Source organism: Cynoglossus semilaevis, chromosome 5 (genome assembly GCF_000523025.1).
Source record: "Cynoglossus semilaevis isolate Cse_v1.0 chromosome 5, Cse_v1.0, whole genome shotgun sequence".
In the NCBI taxonomy this organism is placed as follows: domain Eukaryota; kingdom Metazoa; phylum Chordata; class Actinopteri; order Pleuronectiformes; family Cynoglossidae; genus Cynoglossus; species Cynoglossus semilaevis.
The window spans coordinates 6,506,159-6,526,489 of record NC_024311.1 but is presented as its reverse complement, the minus strand read 5'-3'; the positions used below and the strand labels follow the sequence as shown (position 1 = coordinate 6,526,489).

Sequence of the window (20,331 nt, the reverse complement as noted above, 5' to 3'; positions counted from 1 at the left end):
ACCCTGGTCAGGTCAGGCTCGGACATGTTTCTGGACAGGGTACACCCTGGTCAGGTCAGGGGACAGGGTACACCCTGGTCAGGTCAGGGGACAGGGTAAACCCTGGTCAGTTTGACATTTCCTCACAGGGAAATACCAAACTTAAAAGAGAACATGAAGCAACTGTCATTTACAGTCACATTTAAACCTATTGATCATAGGCTAAGATTGTCCGATTTACCTAATCCTAATCCTTAATCTGCATGTTTTTGGACAAAGGACCAGAAGAGAATGTGCAAATGCCATAAAGACCTGGGAGTGACAAACTTCTTGCCTCAAGGAGAGGCCACTAACCACTTCTGTCAATGTGTGTCCTAGAATACACTACAATCATTATTAATAAATGAAAGCAGTGAATACAAACCGATTTCTTGGACTTGGGTGTGGACAAAGTTGACGTGGGGACGTTGGATCTCCTACTCAAAAACATCCTGAACGTGGCCGACTCAAAGTTCTCCACTGCAAAACATCTCCACGAAGTCTGCAAGGACAGGAACACGACAAGACTTGACGGACAGGACACGTTCAGAACCAAGACATCTACAAATGTTTTCTAAGAATGTAGAGACAACTCTGAATAAGCTTGTTGTTCTTTACTGCTGCTGTTTTCTGCTTCTGTCTCAGTTTTTTTTTTTTTCAGGCGGGCACATACCTGAATAAGACAGGCAGCTGCAGGGATCTGTCTATTGAAGTGTTTCTGTCTTTGCTTTTGCTGCACCTTCAGGGCAAAGCCAGAGCCCAGAATTCCCTGAGAGCCGAAGCACAGCAGAGTTTGTGCTCATTAATTCAGTTTTAACAGAGAGCAGGCAGCAGCATGATCCAAAAGACAAAAATACACTGGGAACAGGGGAAGACAAAAAATGTAGAAAAAAAGGAAAACTGCAATGCCAAAACATTTATACCCACTTTTCACTGTCTTTAAGATGTGGATTAGTTCAATCTAAATTTCTGAAATATGATTTAATTATGGAGTGATGCACTGCTGAGTGAACACAACATAAAAGAGAGTCTTTAACTTTGGATTTATAAACCCAACACATACTGTAACAAATATTATTCACGTCAGCCTAAAATAGAAAATGTAGTTGTTCGGCCATTTATCACGCTACTTACTGCAGGCAGTGCAAAGAAAGAAATGGCAAAGACGGAAAAACAGGATGCTATTGTCTTTCCAATCCAGGTCTGTGGCACCAGGTCTCCGTAACCGATGGTAGTCACCGTTACCTTTGAAAAGACACCAGACATGTTTGTTTCCTCAGAAAAATACTTCTGTTATACAATGTACTTGTCGCAGTGACAAACAATCAGGATTGGAATTGTGTCAGTTTACATTTTTCTACACACAGTTCATTGATCAGTCAGACAGACTCCAGATTGAGTTGATTGCCACACAGTATAGCAGTTTCACCAAACCCTCATTTTAGCATGCATCATTTTGGAGCAGAGTGAAAGCTACACCAGTGAGTGACATTAGAGCTGCACTGATCCGTCCGCCAAACAGCTGCATTTCGTCAGGTCTCACTTTGTCACCATCAGCAGCTAATCTGAAATAACACATAACTAACAGATGTCTGTGGCAGATGTCATTGTTGGAAAACTGAGAATGTGTGGGAGAAATACAGTTTGAACACCAGGTACATATTTTTTAATGCTTAGCATTATAAATATGTTTCAAACAATTTGTTCTTACGTTATGTCAAGATTTACAAATAAAAATACTGTATTTCTAAATTAAATCTAAACAAACAACCTTTCGATTAATTTATAAAAGATAATACGTGCTTACTCAAAGACAGTGTTGATATGTGCTGGAAATGACATTTTCCTACTAGGTTTGGACTTAAAATAATTTGAAAAGAAATTGAGGCTGACATTACATAATTTTTACAATAATATCACTATGTTTCACCATATCTGAAGAACAAACAAATCCATTTTTTATGGGTTTTAGTTATGAAGACCAAGTCTTTTTGTTTAAACAACTCAATGCTATGCACGACATTCAGTAACTGAAGACAACAATAGAATGACTGTACAATCAGACAAGTGTTGACTTAATTAACAGTCTCCAATTTACCCCACAATGACTTTACTTATATTGCAGCTATGACAGCTCCCCTTTGTGTTAAGAAACTGTGAGTAGTAATGGCAAAATGTATTAGTAATTATTAATGTGAAGCATCACGATGTCCCAACCTTAAAATTCTTGGATTACCAAATGTCTTAAAGCCTCACCATTGAGGACAGTGAAATGAATTTTAATGACCATCCATTAAATTAGTGCCATAACTGAAGTGAAGGATTGAGCGCTGACATTTAAATCTGCTGTTATCAGGGAGGTCCATAAAGCTCACTGCTAATTAGGCTCAGCAGTTTTTTATAAGATATAAACCTTTAAATTATCCCTTTTCATTGCAAGCTTTTTTTTTTAAACATTAAAGTAAAGATTGTCCATGAACCGCCCTGCTCTTTAAAAACGCCACACACTTGGTGGTGTCCAAGCTCACTGTACTGAATGAGGCTGAGGCTATTGTCTCTAACCACTGACTGCTGTGGTTTACTTCCCAGTGTAGTCGGTCTTTGAATGTTGCCTGAAAAACTTGTCATATTTCCAACTGTGCAATGCAGGATGGAAAAATGGATTGTGACCTAAAATTTCTCTTTGTGTTTACTGGTTGTATATGCAGCCCACATGGTGTTCTCAAGGGTTTTGACCCTACTCCTACAATGACAAAAGCAAAGAATAAACACAGTATCTATTTGACCTTTGTTTTACTCACTGAATACACTCTACAACAAACTTTTTTTTTTCCCAGAATCTTGCCAAAATCCTTTTGGAAAAATGGCTCTGCTACAAAATATAGTAAATACTACAAAGAAACACCTTTAGTGCCTGAAACTATTCTATAAAATACATTTAGTGAAATGCTGACTTTAGAAATAGTTTAAAAATTGAAAGAAAAAAAAAAACTTTATATATTGTTTTTCTACATTTTAGAATGTACTGTATATTCTGCACTGTGAGGAATGGTATGAGGAATAAAGTCTCCAGAGTGACAACAACTGTTTGATGAAAGTCTTTTTTAATTATGGAATGCATAAGTCATGGGAGCTCAGCTGCCTCCACTCTTGCTGACTCTGTACATAATTATACTCCAGGCTCATAAATGAGAATGTCTCTGAAGTAATCTCCACTGTTAACTACTGTATATTAGAAAGTTAGCCAGCAGTTGCTGGAGGGACATTATACTAATTAAATAATCATTTTCTGGTGGTTGGTCATATGTCATATACAGTGCACCTGTTAAACACTACATGAGCTACTACTACATTTCACGCAAATCATGTTGTCTCACTGTGTGCTTTAACACTTGTATCGCACACATTAAGTCTGCAGATAACCTTAATCAGTTCCAATCAGCTGTTCTTTCTTGTATGTGTCAAACAGTAAGGTAGTTGTTCTAATGTTTTACTGTGTCTGCACAAGGTTTACAGCAGGGGGAAAACCACATCTCAGTCTTTAAAGCCTTAGTTTGGTCTGTTTGTGTAAACAGAATCTAAAATCTCAGATGGGAACCTGTGAGCTCAAGACAGGATCAGCACGAGGAACTCCGCAGCAGTTGATCATCAGAACTAATCAAAGCCCAAAAGAAGAGCAATAAGGAGGAGACGTGGGCTCTGGAAGCCAACCATTAAAATGACATTGTTCATTTCACAACAGGATATTTTCATCCTTTTACTCTTTTCTCCGTCTAACCCTTTGATGCCTGAACAATGCACAGAGAGCATAGACAAACGATAGTCACAATTAATTTGAGGTTCTTGTTCTGCAGCAACAGAACAGTTTTGTGTTTGGTATCTATGTGGGTTGTATCAGTATAACTGGGCCCATGGGCCTTGAGTTTGACACATGCGCTAGATCATTTAATAATAATATATATTTTTCATAGACTTCTAAATAAATTATATGGACGATGATACTTTTTCCAACAATTGGTCTTATGATTATTCCTGGTTTATGGAGTCAATGTTCAAGTCTACTCATCTTGACTTCAGCAGCAGCTATAAACAATACATTTAACAAAAGAAAAAAAAAAAAAAAACACACGTTCTTACCACTCCCCACCACAAAGCATCTGCATAGTTCCTGAAATGGTCACCGTTGCCCGCCCAATCCTTTTCTGCCAGATAGACAAAGTACGAGGAGAAGATCAAACTCAGGAAGCCGATGTATAAAGTGGTGATCAGTTCCTGAAACACACATCAAAAAATAATCGATTTATCGATTTTCAATTCACACCATCATGACGGATAAAATAAGAACAAAGTTTATTACAACATCCATAAGACCATGTCTCATGTAATCTTGGTGTGTTGTCTGTTAATACATGACATATGGTTGTGAATATTCATGCACGTGTGCTGTGAACAGGATGATGTTGGTTTTGGCCTCATTCACAGCAACAATCAAAAGCAGGTTCAGACTTATTTCATATATATAACATTTTCTTCTGTGTGATTTTAACAAAAGTACATGAACACACCAGATTACTAAAACACATTCTTTAAAAAAAAATATTCCTGACAATTTGACCCCTTTTATTGCTCGGTGAACACAAGTCCATTCTATTCATGAAAAGAAAACCTTGGACAAATATATGAAGCTCTGTTAAAACAAACAGGTTCGGACAGAAGCATAACAAATCTGCATGCAGACAGGCACTTTTGAAAAGCCAGGGCAGGGTTGAGGGATTTCAGATTCAGAACGTGAAATGAAGAAATAATGCTCCCCAAATGAAAGACCACAGTCTTGAATAATGATAGCAGCCCAATTCCAAAGGGAAATCGCAGAAGCCTGTAACACTTTAAACCAACACCACTGCCTGCGATTCACAAATGCAGCGCTCTTGGAAACAAGAGGTTTAAATGTGTTCAGGTGCATTATTTTTAATCTGCTACCATAAGGTTTGGTTGAAGTGATCTGCTATTGCTGCAACCTGGCAAACACAACCAGGAGACATTTGCTTCCCATCTGTCAGCAGGGAGCAAATGTGCAAATTTCTGCTTGTGGTTGCCAGACACCAGAACTAGACTGTTTCCCAGTTTTTATTCATGTTTTCATAACCTGGAGATACTGAATGTCGACTAAAGTGGCTAAAGCAGCATTAGCAACAGTGGGCTGTAACCAGGAAGGCTGCAGAAGTCAAATATTTACCAAAGACGACACAGCTAGTCCACCAGTGTCCAACTGGGCAATGGCAAATTGACCTCTACAGTACTGTCAGCCTCACGACTGCACACTGCAATTCCCTGAGGGCTGCTGGGACTGTAGGGTTCCTGAACCGAGGACTATTAGAGCCAAAAAGGTTGCAGAGCAAACGGGAATAGGAAACAGCCTGAACAACAATGTGTGCATCTGTGTGAGGGCCGTGGCATATTGAAGGCCATTCCGACACAGCTGTAGTGAGTTGCATAATTAGACTATTTAGCACACACAGAGTTGAATGCAGTGCTACACAACTACACATCAGTGGAGAGCACAGGTGTGCTTGACTGAAGAACTGCTATAGAATGTAATATTTTTGTTATATTTGCATTTTTGTCCCCGCCAGACCCTGCACCACAGACGCCCAACCTGAGAATGGATTCATCTGTGTACACTTTGTATTTTTGACTCAAATGCTGAATACTTTAAGAGAGACTTTTAGAGGGAGAGTGGGGGTGTCTTTTAGTCAGATTCCCGCGGTTTAAATCTACAGAGATACAGAATATATTTGAATTCACACTAATATTCCTTTGACTCTCACTGGTAATACGGCGTCTGGCGGTGAATACCTGCTGCTTTTTACAATGTGAAGAGAGCAGGGATTTTCCATCATTTACTTATAAACCCCAATTTCAATGAAACCGAAAGGTCGAGTAAAGCGATGATGAAATACAATAACTTGAAATCCTTTTCAACCTATTTTCTTTAGAGATACTACATAGAGAAAATATTTATTGTTTAAAGTGAATGCTGGGACAAAGGTTGACTGGAAAAAGACTGGAATGCTAAAAAAAGGGGGGGAGTGTACAAAAGCAGCCTCCCCCAATAACACACATAGACACCAGACTCTACAGTGTTTAATTAGCTCGGCTTTGCAATTAAGAATTTTTGTGTTTGTTTGGCTTGCTTACAGTACATATCTGGCTCTAATAGAAAATGTCTGGCACAACATGAAGCGTAGAATCAGACAAGAGATACCGTAGATCATAAAGCAGCCAAGTCTTACTCAGCCAGAAAGGACCGAATACTACAAACTGAAGATGATCCTTACTCAGCCAGAAAGGACCGAATACTGCAAACTGAAGATGATCATTGTACTTAACCAATTGTACTTAAGTACTCCGTAAGTGAATTTTTTTTTCTTGATGAAGTCACTCCTCGACTCATCAGAGAACAACATTTACGTCAAACATTTCTTGTTCTAATGGTCCCAACTTCTCACTTCACTAACACTGTCCCTTTTAACCAAAGTAAGTTACTGCTGATTGCCATGAGCCATGTGGTAATCTGCCAAAGCCACAGTGAATAACACTAGCTCTGCAACAACTCTGACACTCCTCTCACCTTCATCACTCCTTCCTTTCACACAGACAATGAACACGTCTGCTCTCTCCGCCAGATCTCTGAAATGTTCCCAGGAGTCTCAAAATCTAATCTGTGATACAACCTGCAGGGTGAATATTGGGTGAATATTCCCCAAGCAGTATACATTTTATAATGAAAACGTTGTCCAGTTTTGTGCAGTGGTGGAAAATAACAACCCTGCATGAAGAGTAGAGGCTCAAAGCCCATGACGGCAGTCACCTATGATAATCCTTTACTGCATTTTTGTGTTGTGTGAATGTACCTGCCGATGGATGAAGACAACAGAACCCAGGAGACGCCACGTTCCTCCCTGACGGTCAACATGCAGCATACGCAAGATCTGCAGGAAGCGAATCCCTCTGGAGAATAACGGAGGTATTCTTACAATATGCATTTTTTAAATTAAAGAAACAAACATTTATTGTTTATTATCTTATGTTCATACATTCTTTCTATTAATGTTTTATTTCACACTGATCCTCTGTGTCCAGGCTTTCCTTTTTTCAAACTAAATGTTTTTATTAAAAATGAATAATGAATTCTGGTGTCTTTTCTGGTCACCTACCTTATTGCAGAAGTGGCAAACACCTGTCCTTTGGAGCCCACCGACAGCACAATTACTGAGGCGACAACAACAATCAAGTCTGGATGATAGAGAGTAAAGGATGTTAATAAACAGGATCAATAACCAGAGCTTTAACAGCAGGGGGCGTGCGGGGGGCGTGGCCCTGCATACATATAGAAGAGCAGCCAGTGTGAAGATGAGGTCCAGTGTCCTGTCGTGATTGATTATCATTGGTCTTTATCAACACACATCCTACCCTTATATTCATTACTGCTCATTCAAATTAAGACCTGCCTGTTACAGTTTTAACAGGTCTGACTAATGTGACAAGAAGGAAGTAAACATGTTTCATGGAGGTTGCACAGGGCCGTGGGAGAGAGCAGAGTTCTCACCAATAATAGATATTGGCTTCCTGGCAAATCGCAGCCGACCCCGGATGCCGACGTATTTACTGCGGCAGCCCGCGGACCACAGACGGACAAAATACTCCAAGCCGAAGAACACCACCAGGAAGATCTCCTGAGGGAGAAACAAGGAGCACGGATGTAATGGATAAAGGGGTACGAACAGGTGGGGAGGGAAAGAAATGTCGGAAATCAGTGCATTAACACCTGACCGGCTGCACAGAACTTAGAATTAAAATATGATGACATTAAATTATACATGCAGCTGTTGCACATCTGTTCCGCAGCATCTCAAATCTGATCATTTCACAAATTCAAGGATGTAGCAGATGACGCGGGTGTTTATTATATATATTTTACTATGTAAATTAAGTACCCTAGAAGTTCTTGTTTTTAATCATGATACTTTAAAGGCTGCTCACTTATCCCATCCTTTTATCATATTTCTTTTGTAAAATTGCAATGTGTTTAAATGGGAAGATTAGGTTCAAACACACTTTGAAAAGTTGTGATTGGTCTGGAAAACAAACTTCATGATGTGCAGCCTGGTTGAATAATAGTTGAAGCAGAAAGACGCGGGAGAACATGGTTCAGGCAAACCGCAATAATATTTACATTCACTGGCAAAATCCAAAGTCCAAAATAACAAGCAAATGTCACACAGAGAAAGTAATAATGCTGTGTATATGGAGGCCCTGGAAAACAGGGTTAGGAAACAGCTTTAAAGGTTTGACAATGCAAATGAAAAAAAAAAACAAAAAAAAAAAAACAACAAAACAAGGACACAAAACCAATTAGAAAACATGATGTAGGAAAACAAAAGTCAGAAACATGAGGGGGATGTTGAGGTTTATCAGTTGCAGCAATTGTTTATTTGAGGCAAGAAGAAAAATCATTTGACACAAAGCCTTTAATTCTGCAGAACACAGAACATGTCCAGAAGACTCCCCTATAAGACAGATATTCTGTGTATGACAAGAATAAAACCCAAACATTTTGTCTGAGCCTTGCTCTGACATTATACCCTCTTACAAAAATAGAAACAAGTTTCACTTCTTTGGGCCCTAGAATAACATCTCTATGAGATTTACTGTGTTACTAGATTTAAACAATCAACAAGAACATCAAAGAGTTCCCCTTTAAGACTTTGTTCTAATCACATCTGGATTACTTCCACTTTCTTATAATTGATATCATTTCTTTAAATTCACGAGACAAATAATAGAAACAACTCATAACAATTTTGTTTTCAACTCTAGCCTCGACATATAGTGTTTCCATTTGAAGGCTTATTATTTTTCCTTCAGTTGCCCCTTAAGGGCAAATTGATTAAAGGGAAAAAAAATCAAGCCCAACAAACATTGGAGTGTTGTAAAAATGGAAAGCAATTACTTCCATGTGTCTTTTAATAATTGACAAGCGTTTGCAAATTAGGTTTTCCCTGAAAGCGAATCAATATCCTTTCAAAGATTTTTAATGATTGCGTAATCAGTTTGCAGTGACTGATGGGATTAACAAACTGGCAGGGGACAGATGTCCTCTCTGTGAAGTGCAGGGGAAGATGTTTTCTGCTGGGAATCACTGGAGGTGTTCTTTTTTCCTCCTCATTAGAGCCATAGATCGACATATCAGTGAACACAGCACATAATTAAAAATGGTTTAATAACGAGCTGGGTTCTGCTCTTGGATGTCGGTGTGTAAAATGTTGAGGTTGCCTAATTTATTCACTGTGGATTTAATACTTCAAGAATGAAACATTAGCAACAAGAAGAGAGCAAAGCCAAACGATTTAGTAAAATACAGTCTGATTCAACATTAAATATTGTCTGGAAATACAAAAAATACTTTTAGTCACTATGAATTTCTACACAGAGCAAATCAGTTACATTGTTTGTTTTTTCAGTTCAACTTGTTTCTCATTTCCTGTTGGTTTTCAAGCGTGTTGATTTTAGATACGATTATATTGTTGTGAACGTCGTGTGATAATTCAACATATTTGTCATACAAGATATTTAAAGATATATTTAGAAACAAGTGTAGTTTCAAACAAGAAGATGAATGAATTTCTTTCACCGATCGACTGTCTTCCTCACAGTTGCCAACAGAATTAATTATGGCTGGTTTATAATCCATACAAGGCTGTGTTTTGTTGCAGCTCATTTCCATGCTGTTTAATTAGCCATTCATCATGGTTCTGATTGAATTCTCTTTACAAACCCCATTTCAATAATAGTGGGCTTTACATACTTTAGACAAGCAAACAAAGGTGAGTTCATCTCCCGTTCACACCCTAACTCTGCTGCATTCAAAACTTTGAATCACTAGGAAGACTTTTAATGTCATCCAGTTTCATTGAGACAGACCTGGACTGCAGACAGACCAGTGAACCCTAAACCTGAACTTATCCTCCCAGAAAGTCCCTGAAGAAACTCTCAAAAAGTGACAATCTCTGCAGAAAGTCTCTATGAAAATCCATGTCGGGCTTAGGTTTAACTGTACATAAAATGTTCATTTAAGTTAAAAAAAAACCCATAGATTTTAAATTTTAATTAAACCGTCACTTTACAAGGCTATTGATCACTTGGTAATGTATTTAGAGAAAAAGACACATCTTGGCTGTATGTCATCATGACCTTCAGTTCAACAAATGCCTTTGAGTGTGTGAGTCCTCAGGATTATCTGACAAGTGTGTGTGTGCCTAAATACTTCAAACAGCCAGTGGTGCATCTGCATGGTGAGGACAGAGCAGCGTTTCTTGTTAACCTTGAGTTCGTAGTTGTAAAGAAACAAAAGGAGAAGAGAGTTGTGTGGTCAGGGGGAAGAGAAAATGAAATAGGGAGAAGGAAACTGAATATCTCCTGAAAGTTTATGAAAAGGTCCCTTAAGGACTGTGGATTGAAATGATGAAAGATATGGTTGGCTTAGTAGCCTGGCAAATATTAATTATTCATTATCGGCATAAAGAATTATGGAAAATGAAATCTCTCTACAATGTGATCTCGCGGCAAAAAATACCAAAAGTGTTGAAAAAAGTGATTTTTATTACACTCTGATATTAGTTTTGCCTTTTGGCCACTTTTCATTTTAATTATCTGACTTGCTGTAACTTACATTAAAAAAAAAAAAAGAAGCTCTGCAGCAGACTACAGCTCCCCGAACCTTTATGGTCAGAAGGAATGTGGAAACTGTGATGCAACAGCTGGGATAGTTACTACCCTGAGGCCAAGGTGAAAATGTCACAGTGCTTCAGCTCTCCTTGATGAAAATCAAGCATGTTTTCATGATACGAGTGTCAGTAACTGAACCCCCACCCAAACAGCTTCAGCCCTCTGTACGCTGCATTACATTGGTTAACTTTTTCATCCTCCTTCTTTGCTCAGGCACTTTTTGTATCTCTCATTCCCAGTTACAGCCCACTATTTCTTTCAAATAGCACCATTCAGGCTGTCACATCCTACTCTTGTCTCACCTCAGACTGAAAACACTCTTTAGTCACAGTCCTCCCTATACGTTTCACACTCTTTAGTCACAGTCCTCCCTATACTTTTCGTTTCATTTCCTTACACACACACACTCACACACACACACACAAAAACACTCAAATATGTCAAATGATCCTTTCTATTTCTCTTTTTTTAGCACTAAGCTGTTTAATTTAAACTAAAAATCCATATTATCTCTGACTTTCAATTGGGTGTTAATTTAATTAAGTCATTAATTAAAACTGACAGTATTAGCTGCCTACAAAATTGTCTTTATTTATTCTGATTGCATGAACACCAACTGCAACACCAATTTACTACAAGGTTAAATAAAACAAGTGGTCGAAAAACGTCATTATATTTTAACCTAATGTAAGAAAAGATAATGGAAAACAGGGACAAAGTACAGAAAAATAATTTACTTTTTCAAAATGTATTTCCTTAAAGGCTATGGTTTTAGTGAATTTTTATGTCTATGTAACATTATTTCATAGTAAACAACCATTTAAACACATTGTTAAGCATTTTGCATTTTTTCACTTTTAGATTTGCTTTTTCTTTGCTTTTGCTTTTTCTTTGACTTGCTTTGATTTTTTTGTTGTTGTTACCTTCATTCACCCTGAGAGGTTCCATCACCAGTGAAGAGCTTAAAAGAGGTGTGAAGGTGCCCATGCGTGATTGCCCTGAATCAGAGGCCTATAGAGTTCCTCTAGTTTTTCAGTGTTAGAATCATCAACTTGTTTTGAAGTGTCTTAAAGAGCATTGTGAGTGTACTCAACTCAAACATCTCAAAAAGGCCAAAACTAACTATTTCCAGGCAACTTATCTGATCACGTGGTTTTAGTAGCAAAGCACATTCAAAGATTGCTGCAGGAAACCCAAAAGAAAAAATTTACACAGCTCGTCCCTGGGTTATCTGAATGCAGGATTTGGTTTTGGAACATGTCTTCGTATTATTGTTTTGGAGAATATGAATTCAGTTATTTTCACCAAATCCAATCAAATAACTATATATATATGACAAACATTTTTCATCAATATCTCAATATCACCATAAGACGTTGTACCAAACATTATACTGTTATTGTGTCAAACAATAAAGAATTTTAATCTGATTAAATTGCATTCTACAAATATTTATTTCTACTGGAACAGAAAGACAAATAACGGCCAACTGGTTGATTTGGCCATGACTGTTCATCTTGATCAGAGTTGATTTGAAAACTTTAATAAAGTCATTGTCAGCTACGTTTTTAATCTGACCACAGTCCCTCAAAATCCATTAGACAATTGTATCAGTCAGTTTGTTAGTGGTTACTGACCCTGTTTTAAAAACAAATCAATTACCACAAGTTATAATTTGACAGCCCTATATAAACCAAATATACCTACCACCCAAAACAGTGTTGTGTGAGCCAAGTTCTGGTACTCTTCTATAGTAGAGAGAACACTCAGGAACAGACAGGCCAGAACAATGAGGAAGCTGTCAAGGACAAAGAGAAAAAAAAATCAGACTGAATTAATAGACATAGGCCTGTGGACGGATTACTTTTCTCTGTATAGAATCCAATTACCGACTGTGTACGACCACTGGAAAAGAATTAAAGATCAAACTATCTAGTCTAAAAATGAACTTTATTTTATGGTTATGTTTGTAAGTCTTAGCTATTGGGAATATAGTTAATTTACCCCTAAGGTCTATAAAGTATGAGAATGGTGGTTCCATACTGTAGCGGTTGGCATGCCTGCCTTGAAACCAGAGAGCAGTTCTAGGTTTGATTCCCAGAGGAACCACATATCCCTAATAGGGTCTACCCTGTAGCAGCAGCCTGTGTCGGCTGCAAAGACTCACACTGTAAAGTCCACTGTTGTTGGACAAATAAGGGACTCAGTTATAATAATTAGTATCTTTATTTCATATTATAAGTTCCTTAAAATTTGCATTAGCCGTCACTGCAGCCCGTCATGTTTTAATGACGACAGGACAGGATTACTCTCAAAGCCTCTTGCACTCAGATAATGGTGGACATTGTTTACTTTGTTAAATGTAAGATTGCTGATTCTGATTGCTAATGTTTTCTGTAGTGTTGTCGCAAAGCGGGCAGACCAGGAAAGATAAAAGACATGAGACCAAGGACTTACAGCACAGACATAAAAGCACTTCTGAATAATTCTGAAAAAGTAGTGGAATAATAAGGAGAGCAGAAACTGTGACCATGGACCTCTGAGAACAAGGACTTAAAAACAACGGGAATGTGGGCGGATGGTGCAGGGATTTAGGAAGTGGGTGTAATCACAGCAGAACAGTGAGAGGGTCAAACCACAGCTATGTCAAATGGGACTAGGCTGTGGTGTAATGGAAAACACCTGTCCAGCTGTGGAACTACAAAAACTGGAGTTTTGTTTAAGAGAATGTTTAAACGAAAGACCGATGTTTATTATGGAATATTTCATAATAACTTTGGATTTATTAGGCCCAGACCAAAGTTATTTCAACTACATGTTTCTAACTCATCATGTGAATCATCACTTGTTGAACAATCCTGATTTGGTACTCTTTTAACTGTAGCTATTTGGGGCTACAGCAGTGCTCTGTTAGAATCCCCCCTACTAGGGCAAGACTCCAGTTTTGATATTACCAATTTACAAAATCCAGGCTGAGTCCTTCAGTAATAGCATTCAACAAAAACCAAGTGCCAGTAAATGATCCCTGACTATTGCTGTGGCAGCCCCTGATGGAGGAACGAGGTGAAATTGGTTCAAGGGGGAAAGGCCCCTCCATGGCATGAGCACCAAGGATATGACATGCTGCTGTTATTATACGCAGCCAGCTGGCATTTCTGGGTATGTTTGTTGACTGCAGTCTCTGGAACTGATGGATTAGAACAGGTCTAGGATCCAAGGTAACTGCTTCTGATAGATCTCAATAACAAACAGACAATAGATGTTATGCAGAGTGAGAAACTTCACTGAAAATGAAGAAAAACTATCACAAAGGTTTTCTTTCTTCTTTATTTTAAAGTGAACCACAAAGACAGAAAACCTAAAAGATTCACAACACCCTTAAAGCAGAAGCTGTATATGATCAGTAAAACCTGGAGAACCCAGATTTCCCCTGGTGTCATTTTCCTGTTATTGTTTCAAAGTGTTGTATTGTGTTTCTGTAAGCAGAGATTAATGAAAAACTATTTGCACAAAGAGTAATCATTCCCACTCTGTGCTGCTGAGTTCGCAACATCAAGGCTTTTATCAGCACATGCTAAACCCTGGGTTTATTAAAGATGAACCAGGAATCCTGGTACCTCCTGAAACACTCGCGCACACACACGCACAAAACCCCACACTGCGATGACTAGGGCCAAATACTGCAGTATGGTGGTAGCATATGAAATGGCAACAAACAAGAACACACATTATGAGCCTCCACTTGTGCTCCACTTTAAATCCATCTGAGACCAAATGTGAATTTTCAGTTTCTTTCTCTACGGCCTTTGCCGCTGTATTTCACTTGCTTCACCTCTATGTGAATGGAAAATACAATCCCTAAATCACCATCTGACGCACAAGGCTTTAGTGTATATAGCAGCAGACAAAATAATACATTGCTTGGCTACATAGGCACTGCTGTACTCTAAACACAAGCTCAAAACATGGCTCCTATCTATCATTGATGGACAGGTTCACTTACACTCTGCAGTGCAATGTGTGCAAAAACAAAGCAAAGGACAAGATAAGAGTTAGTGGTGACGCATCACACTATCACTGGCTCTCGCCCTTAAATATCTTGTTTTTCTTTGCTTCATAGAAGTGACAAAAGAAGTAAAACAGAGGCTAAGATGAATGTAGGAACAAAATTGTTTTTAAAAACGTCAAAGCATCGTCAAAGCCCGAGATAACTGTTTCTTCCTCTGGGAAGTCTGGGAAGATCGCCATCATCTGACCCTGTCAATATGCTTCATCTGAAAACTAACACACTGCGTTAGACATAAAGGCAAACATTTTTAAAAGGATAATGCAAACAATTCAAGTCAAAAACCGCTCAGATTACGAACATTAAAGCGTGAACTCTTCTCCTGCTGTTACGTGTTTAAAAATGTGCCTTCATTTCCTTCCTCCTGCTCGATGCTGTGACAGAACATCAGGTCTGAAAGCACCATCTGAATAAGGTTTTCTTTTAAGCCTCCTGGTTGACTGGTGTTACCAGTAGGTGGGAAGGATCTGTGCTGTTTTAGAGTAAAATACTGCATTAAATGTTAAGCTGCACACTAGAGACAGACGTCGAAGAGGATTTTTTTGCTAAGCCAGCAACAGTAAAACCTAGATAATTCTAAAGCTACACTAAACACTCGTATTTGAATGTAAGGAAATGCCTTTTTAATTACAAAAACAATGTGAGTGGCACAATCATATCTGCAAACACATTTTCCTATTTTTGCAACATCTAGCAGATTTACGGAGCTTCTCAGCAAACTGTACAACAGCACTCCATATGGTGGTAATACACAAGTGTACCTGCATTAAGACCACAATTGCTCTATACACAAGTGTACCTGCATTAAGACCACTGTTACCAGGCTGTTATTTAAACACGTAACAGAATTTGAAGATTTTAAAAGTATCCTTCACAGCTTATCAGTAAATACTGTTTATGCATCAGCAGTGACGTACTGTGAGCAACACTGCAGGAGGTAAGTGACATGCTTCATTTCTATATAGTGCTAGAGAAAAACACTAGTACAAAATATAAAGTACACCTCCAGCAGTGTAAAGGGGGAAATGCAGGGTACTTGCTGGGCCACATATAGAAACAAACAACCATTTACACCCACATGCTCAGAGGTCGATTTAGAGTTTCCAATTACCCTAATCCCCAATATGCATATTTCTGGACTGTGGGAGGAAATCAGGGCATCCAGAGAAAACCCACACACAAACTGAGCAATGTTGCTCAACCAAAACACAACCAGACACATAAACTAGTTTTGTTTAGAATAGATCTGGGCGTCCTTCTCTCTGCTATCAGGAGCAATCCAGTCGCTCATCAGTCCTGTTTATGACTCTGCTCACTCCTCAAGTTTTTTTTTAGAACTTATTCTACTGGATAAATAGATGAATCGATTCCCCGTTTGTTTGGCTCAACTGCAAGTGTCCACTGCTGTATGCAACATTTCCAGTACGGACCGTGTCCATGCTGGACAAAATGTTGCAGGACCTGACTCCAAACTGCAGCGTGGTTTTCAAAGACTGTTTAATGATCACTCTGTTCAGTGTTTATTATCACCAGCAGAACCGCTGACATCATACTCCTGCTAGGGCCTGTAAGCAGGACACTGCCTTCAGTGACAAGTTAATATGACCGGGCTTTTTAGTCCAACCACAGGTCCTTGGAACAAAACCGCTACCTGAGAGTATAAAAAAGCAGCTAAATAAAAATACAACAAGGCTGAAATTAATAATTAAAATTATAATAATAAAAAATGAATATACCTTTCAATTTTTATTTTAATGCATACATTTTCTTTCTGCGGGTGTTCCTGCAATATTTAATTCCAGAGATGAAAACAAAACATATTCTGCCTATTTTCATTGATTTTTTTAATGACCAATAAATACTGATGATACATACAGTGGCCACTGAGGTGTGTTATAGAAAGACTCGCTGTAATGTGTTAGAGTTGCACTGCGTTGGCCTGTGCTCCCTTTGAGTCGCTGGGAGTGTAACCTGCTACGACAGCCTGCATTTCCCTCTGTCCCCTTCAACACGGCAGGGTCATGGGGTGGCAGTGCCACCGAGGACTGTTCCTCTACAGCACACACTTAATGCCAAGTTTAGCTGCCTGCTATCAGTGCCAGCAAGTGGAAAACAGGCAGGACACATGGTGTGTGTGTCTGTGCGTATGTGTGTGTGGGGGGTTGGGGGAGTTCAACTGGTAAAACACATCCCACATTCCTAAGCCTTTGCATGAACACAGTTAGCTAGAAAAATAAATACTGGGGTCATGGGTGTGATTATCACTACTATTGCATCATCAAAGTGTGTGTACATAACAGTTTGACCAAATCCTATTAAACTCATTGGATTAGAAACAAACAAAAAAAAAATACATTAAAAAAACTGCTTAGAGTCCATGTTGTTGATGCAGTTGTGAAACAACAATTGAATCATAATTACAGATCCCTCAGTGCTTTGCTTTGTCTTTAGAGTTGCCGGTGTTTAATCGTAGGTTATTTATTATCTGTTGTGTCTAGACACATTATCCTTCTATTGCTACCATTTCTGGGAGACCATTAGGAAACCTTGCTGTGCGGTGGTATCTGTGCACAACACAGCACAACATTAACCGTTATCTGTAAGTTTCAACGCTCACATCCTCAATTACCTCCTCATCTGTTTAATTAGGATCTTAAAGTTGCAATAATGCCCCCCTCCCTCCCATCAGAGCGGTTATCAGTGGTTATGGAAATAAAAACACTCACACTGTGAAGTGATACACGAAGCACTTCCAACCAGACGGTCTTTCCAAAAAGTTGTACACGCGTCCTTGGATGTAGGTGCGCGTGAGGACCGGTCGGACCCCTGTGCTGTACACCGACATCCGCACAGACATTCGTGGATGAGATGATAAGTACGGGTTGAGTCTGACGGGTGGGGCATCTCTGCGGGTTTTACCGTCTGCTGGCATGTGTTGTCTTTCAGGAAAAGTCTCCGTGTTAACTGGGGTCTCTGCCTCAGGCGAGCTGAAAGTGGTTTCCGACAGCTCTAAATCCAGGGGTCTATTACCACGTGTCTCCGCAGAAGACCCCGGTGTGCTCCTCCGATGGGAAGCGCACTGAGACATAATAACTCCCACTAACTCCTATGTGAGTGGAAGAACTTTTTCCCGTTATTTTCGTCCACCGACTGCCACGGACAAATGTTCGCCCATGTGCGCTCACCTTCTGTTGCGCGGCCGATCGTGCCAGGGTGCATAAAACTGTAACATAAACAGTGTTATGAATGCTCCAAATCACAGCGATGGCGTTTCTTTAATTTAACTTTACAGCTCTCTGGGCTGCCGAGGATATGACGCGTCACAGCCCTGAATGAATGTTCCCTGCCTGTGTCACAGCACTTATCAGCATGAAGAGCTGTGGGCGCCAGGCGGTTCACTGACAGTCCCCAGCTGTTGAAACAGACTGCCTCTTCACCTCCTGAAAAACATCTTCTATCTATCTATCTGTCTATCTGTCTATCTGTTTGGCTATCTGTCTATCTATCTATCAATCTATCTGTCTATCTGTCTATCTATCTATCTATTTGTCGATCTATCTATCTATCTGTCTATCTATCTATCTATTTGTCTATCTATCTATCTGTCTATCTGTCTATCTGTTTGTCTATTTGTCTATCTATCTATCTATTTGTCGATCTATCTATCTATCTATTTGTCGATCTATCTATCTATCTATTTGTCGATCTATCTATCTATCAATCTATCTGTCTATCTGTCTATCTGTTTATCTGTCTGTCTGTCTGTCTGTCTGTTCATTTTCAAGCACCATTTACATTAAACCCATTAAAATGAAACCAAACAAAGTTGGTACAAAGCGAAATGACCGTTAATAGTGGATCACAAGTATGTTTTTCCAAGAACAGGTTTGAAAAGATCGTTCTTCAAAGGTTTGGACTTGGCCCGACCAGTATCAGTAAAAACCTAGATTTTTTATATGTCTGAATCGTAATTATAATATTTGACTTAAGTTTTATTGCAATTTTTAAATACCAGGTTAACTGCTACCAAGTTGACAGTTTTCCTAGACCAGATTTGACCTTGGAAAGCAAAGTTGCACGAAGGTGTAATAATGAAGTACAGTGAGACTTAACCTTAAATAGAGCTCTGGTATAGAACTCTATACCAATGTACAGATGCAAAAGTAAAAGTGGAGATATCATATAACATTATTCAGTATTATTCAAGGAAATCACTAAGTCACGTTGGTCTTTTATAAATCAAAACAACTTCATAGGGAAATGACTGTGTGGATAATTTAATGAGACAACGTGAGATTAGACTTGATTATATATGTATTACATAAACCACAAATCACCATGACTCACCTCAGTAACTTCACAGACAAATTAGTCATCTTCTCACCTGATTTATGGTGGCAATGAGCAACTTTGTCGGAAGGCCTAAGCACCAGTTTCTTTTTATTTCAATATTTTAATTATTTTTAATTATGTTATAAAAATATAAATCACATCAGGGGAGGATGACCACAGTATGTTAGTGTAGACACTGACATCACTCTGTTGGAAACAAATATATACAGGGGCGTCTTTATCAGTCCTTTAATCCTGTAAACATTACAGGCATCATTTTGATTTACGTGGTCACAAACTTTAGTTAACTCAAATATCCATCCTAACTGGGGCACGGCCACAGACTGGACAGTACTGGTCATTTTTCTGGAGCTTTTTTAGGCTTTCATTAGTTTGTTTATAGAACCTGTCAGTTGTTCAGGTGTTCATGTGCCGAGCCTGTTAACAAAGCCAGTGGTCATTCTGAATCGTACAGATGTAATTCTCCACTGCACCTGTTCAAGATTGGAAATGAAAAGAAAACCTATGAAAAACAATAAAATGTGAATCCTATTACCAATATGACTCGATGTTAGAGCCTGGAATTTCCATAAAACTGTGCCTCTTCCCCGACTTGTGTGTGATTAATTATAGATTGAATGTAATGTCATCATCTCTGGAGTGGGTCTAAGCTGAAGGAACTCGGGGGACACATGCAGCTTAGCTTGACAAGGTTACACTGCTAATTTTTTTTTTTTTTCAGTGCCCTTGCCGGGGCCTGTCCAAGGAGGAGGAAACGAGTGCACTGCAGCTGATTTTATTAGAGTCAAGTACCAACTATGTGATGACAGGATCTGTTTCCAGATAGATATTAAATGCAACTCAGGTCTTGTGGTATAGGGCCTTGACACCAAGAGCATCTTCAAGGTCATTCAGCCTTCGTTATCTGATTGCATAATGAAATTAATAACTGTGATTCCAAATGGTGATTTTAAAAAGAGAGAATTGTACTGATTTCTACCAATACGTTCACAGGATAAAGTATTCTCTGTGGAGACATTGCTCGATGAACGTGTGCAGTGACATTGATTAATCTCCTTTGTCATAAGTGCTTGTCCACAGGCAGTTACTCACAGGGTTGAAATGTT

General features: G+C 38.9%; 1 protein-coding gene across 2 annotated transcripts in view; it reads right to left on the bottom strand.

Moving 5' to 3' along the window:
• kcnq1.1 (potassium voltage-gated channel, KQT-like subfamily, member 1.1) overlaps positions 1-18,262 on the bottom strand; it is a 28,343-nt gene extending 10,081 nt beyond the window's left edge. For both annotated transcript variants that reach the window (XR_001760034.2, XM_008310148.3), the window contains exons 1-9: positions 17,599-18,262; positions 12,514-12,604; positions 7,628-7,754; positions 7,236-7,314; positions 6,933-7,029; positions 4,156-4,290; positions 1,153-1,263; positions 692-787; positions 404-520 (exon numbers count right to left, since the gene is read on the bottom strand). Coding sequence is in view for 1 of the 2 variants with exons in the window: in XM_008310148.3 (XP_008308370.1) it covers positions 404-520; positions 692-787; positions 1,153-1,263; positions 4,156-4,290; positions 6,933-7,029; positions 7,236-7,314; positions 7,628-7,754; positions 12,514-12,604; positions 17,599-17,960 (1,215 nt within the window). In the remaining variant the exon portion in view is untranslated. The remainder of the gene's footprint in view (positions 1-403; positions 521-691; positions 788-1,152; positions 1,264-4,155; positions 4,291-6,932; positions 7,030-7,235; positions 7,315-7,627; positions 7,755-12,513; positions 12,605-17,598) is intronic.
• Positions 18,263-20,331: the final 2,069 nt, after the last annotated feature.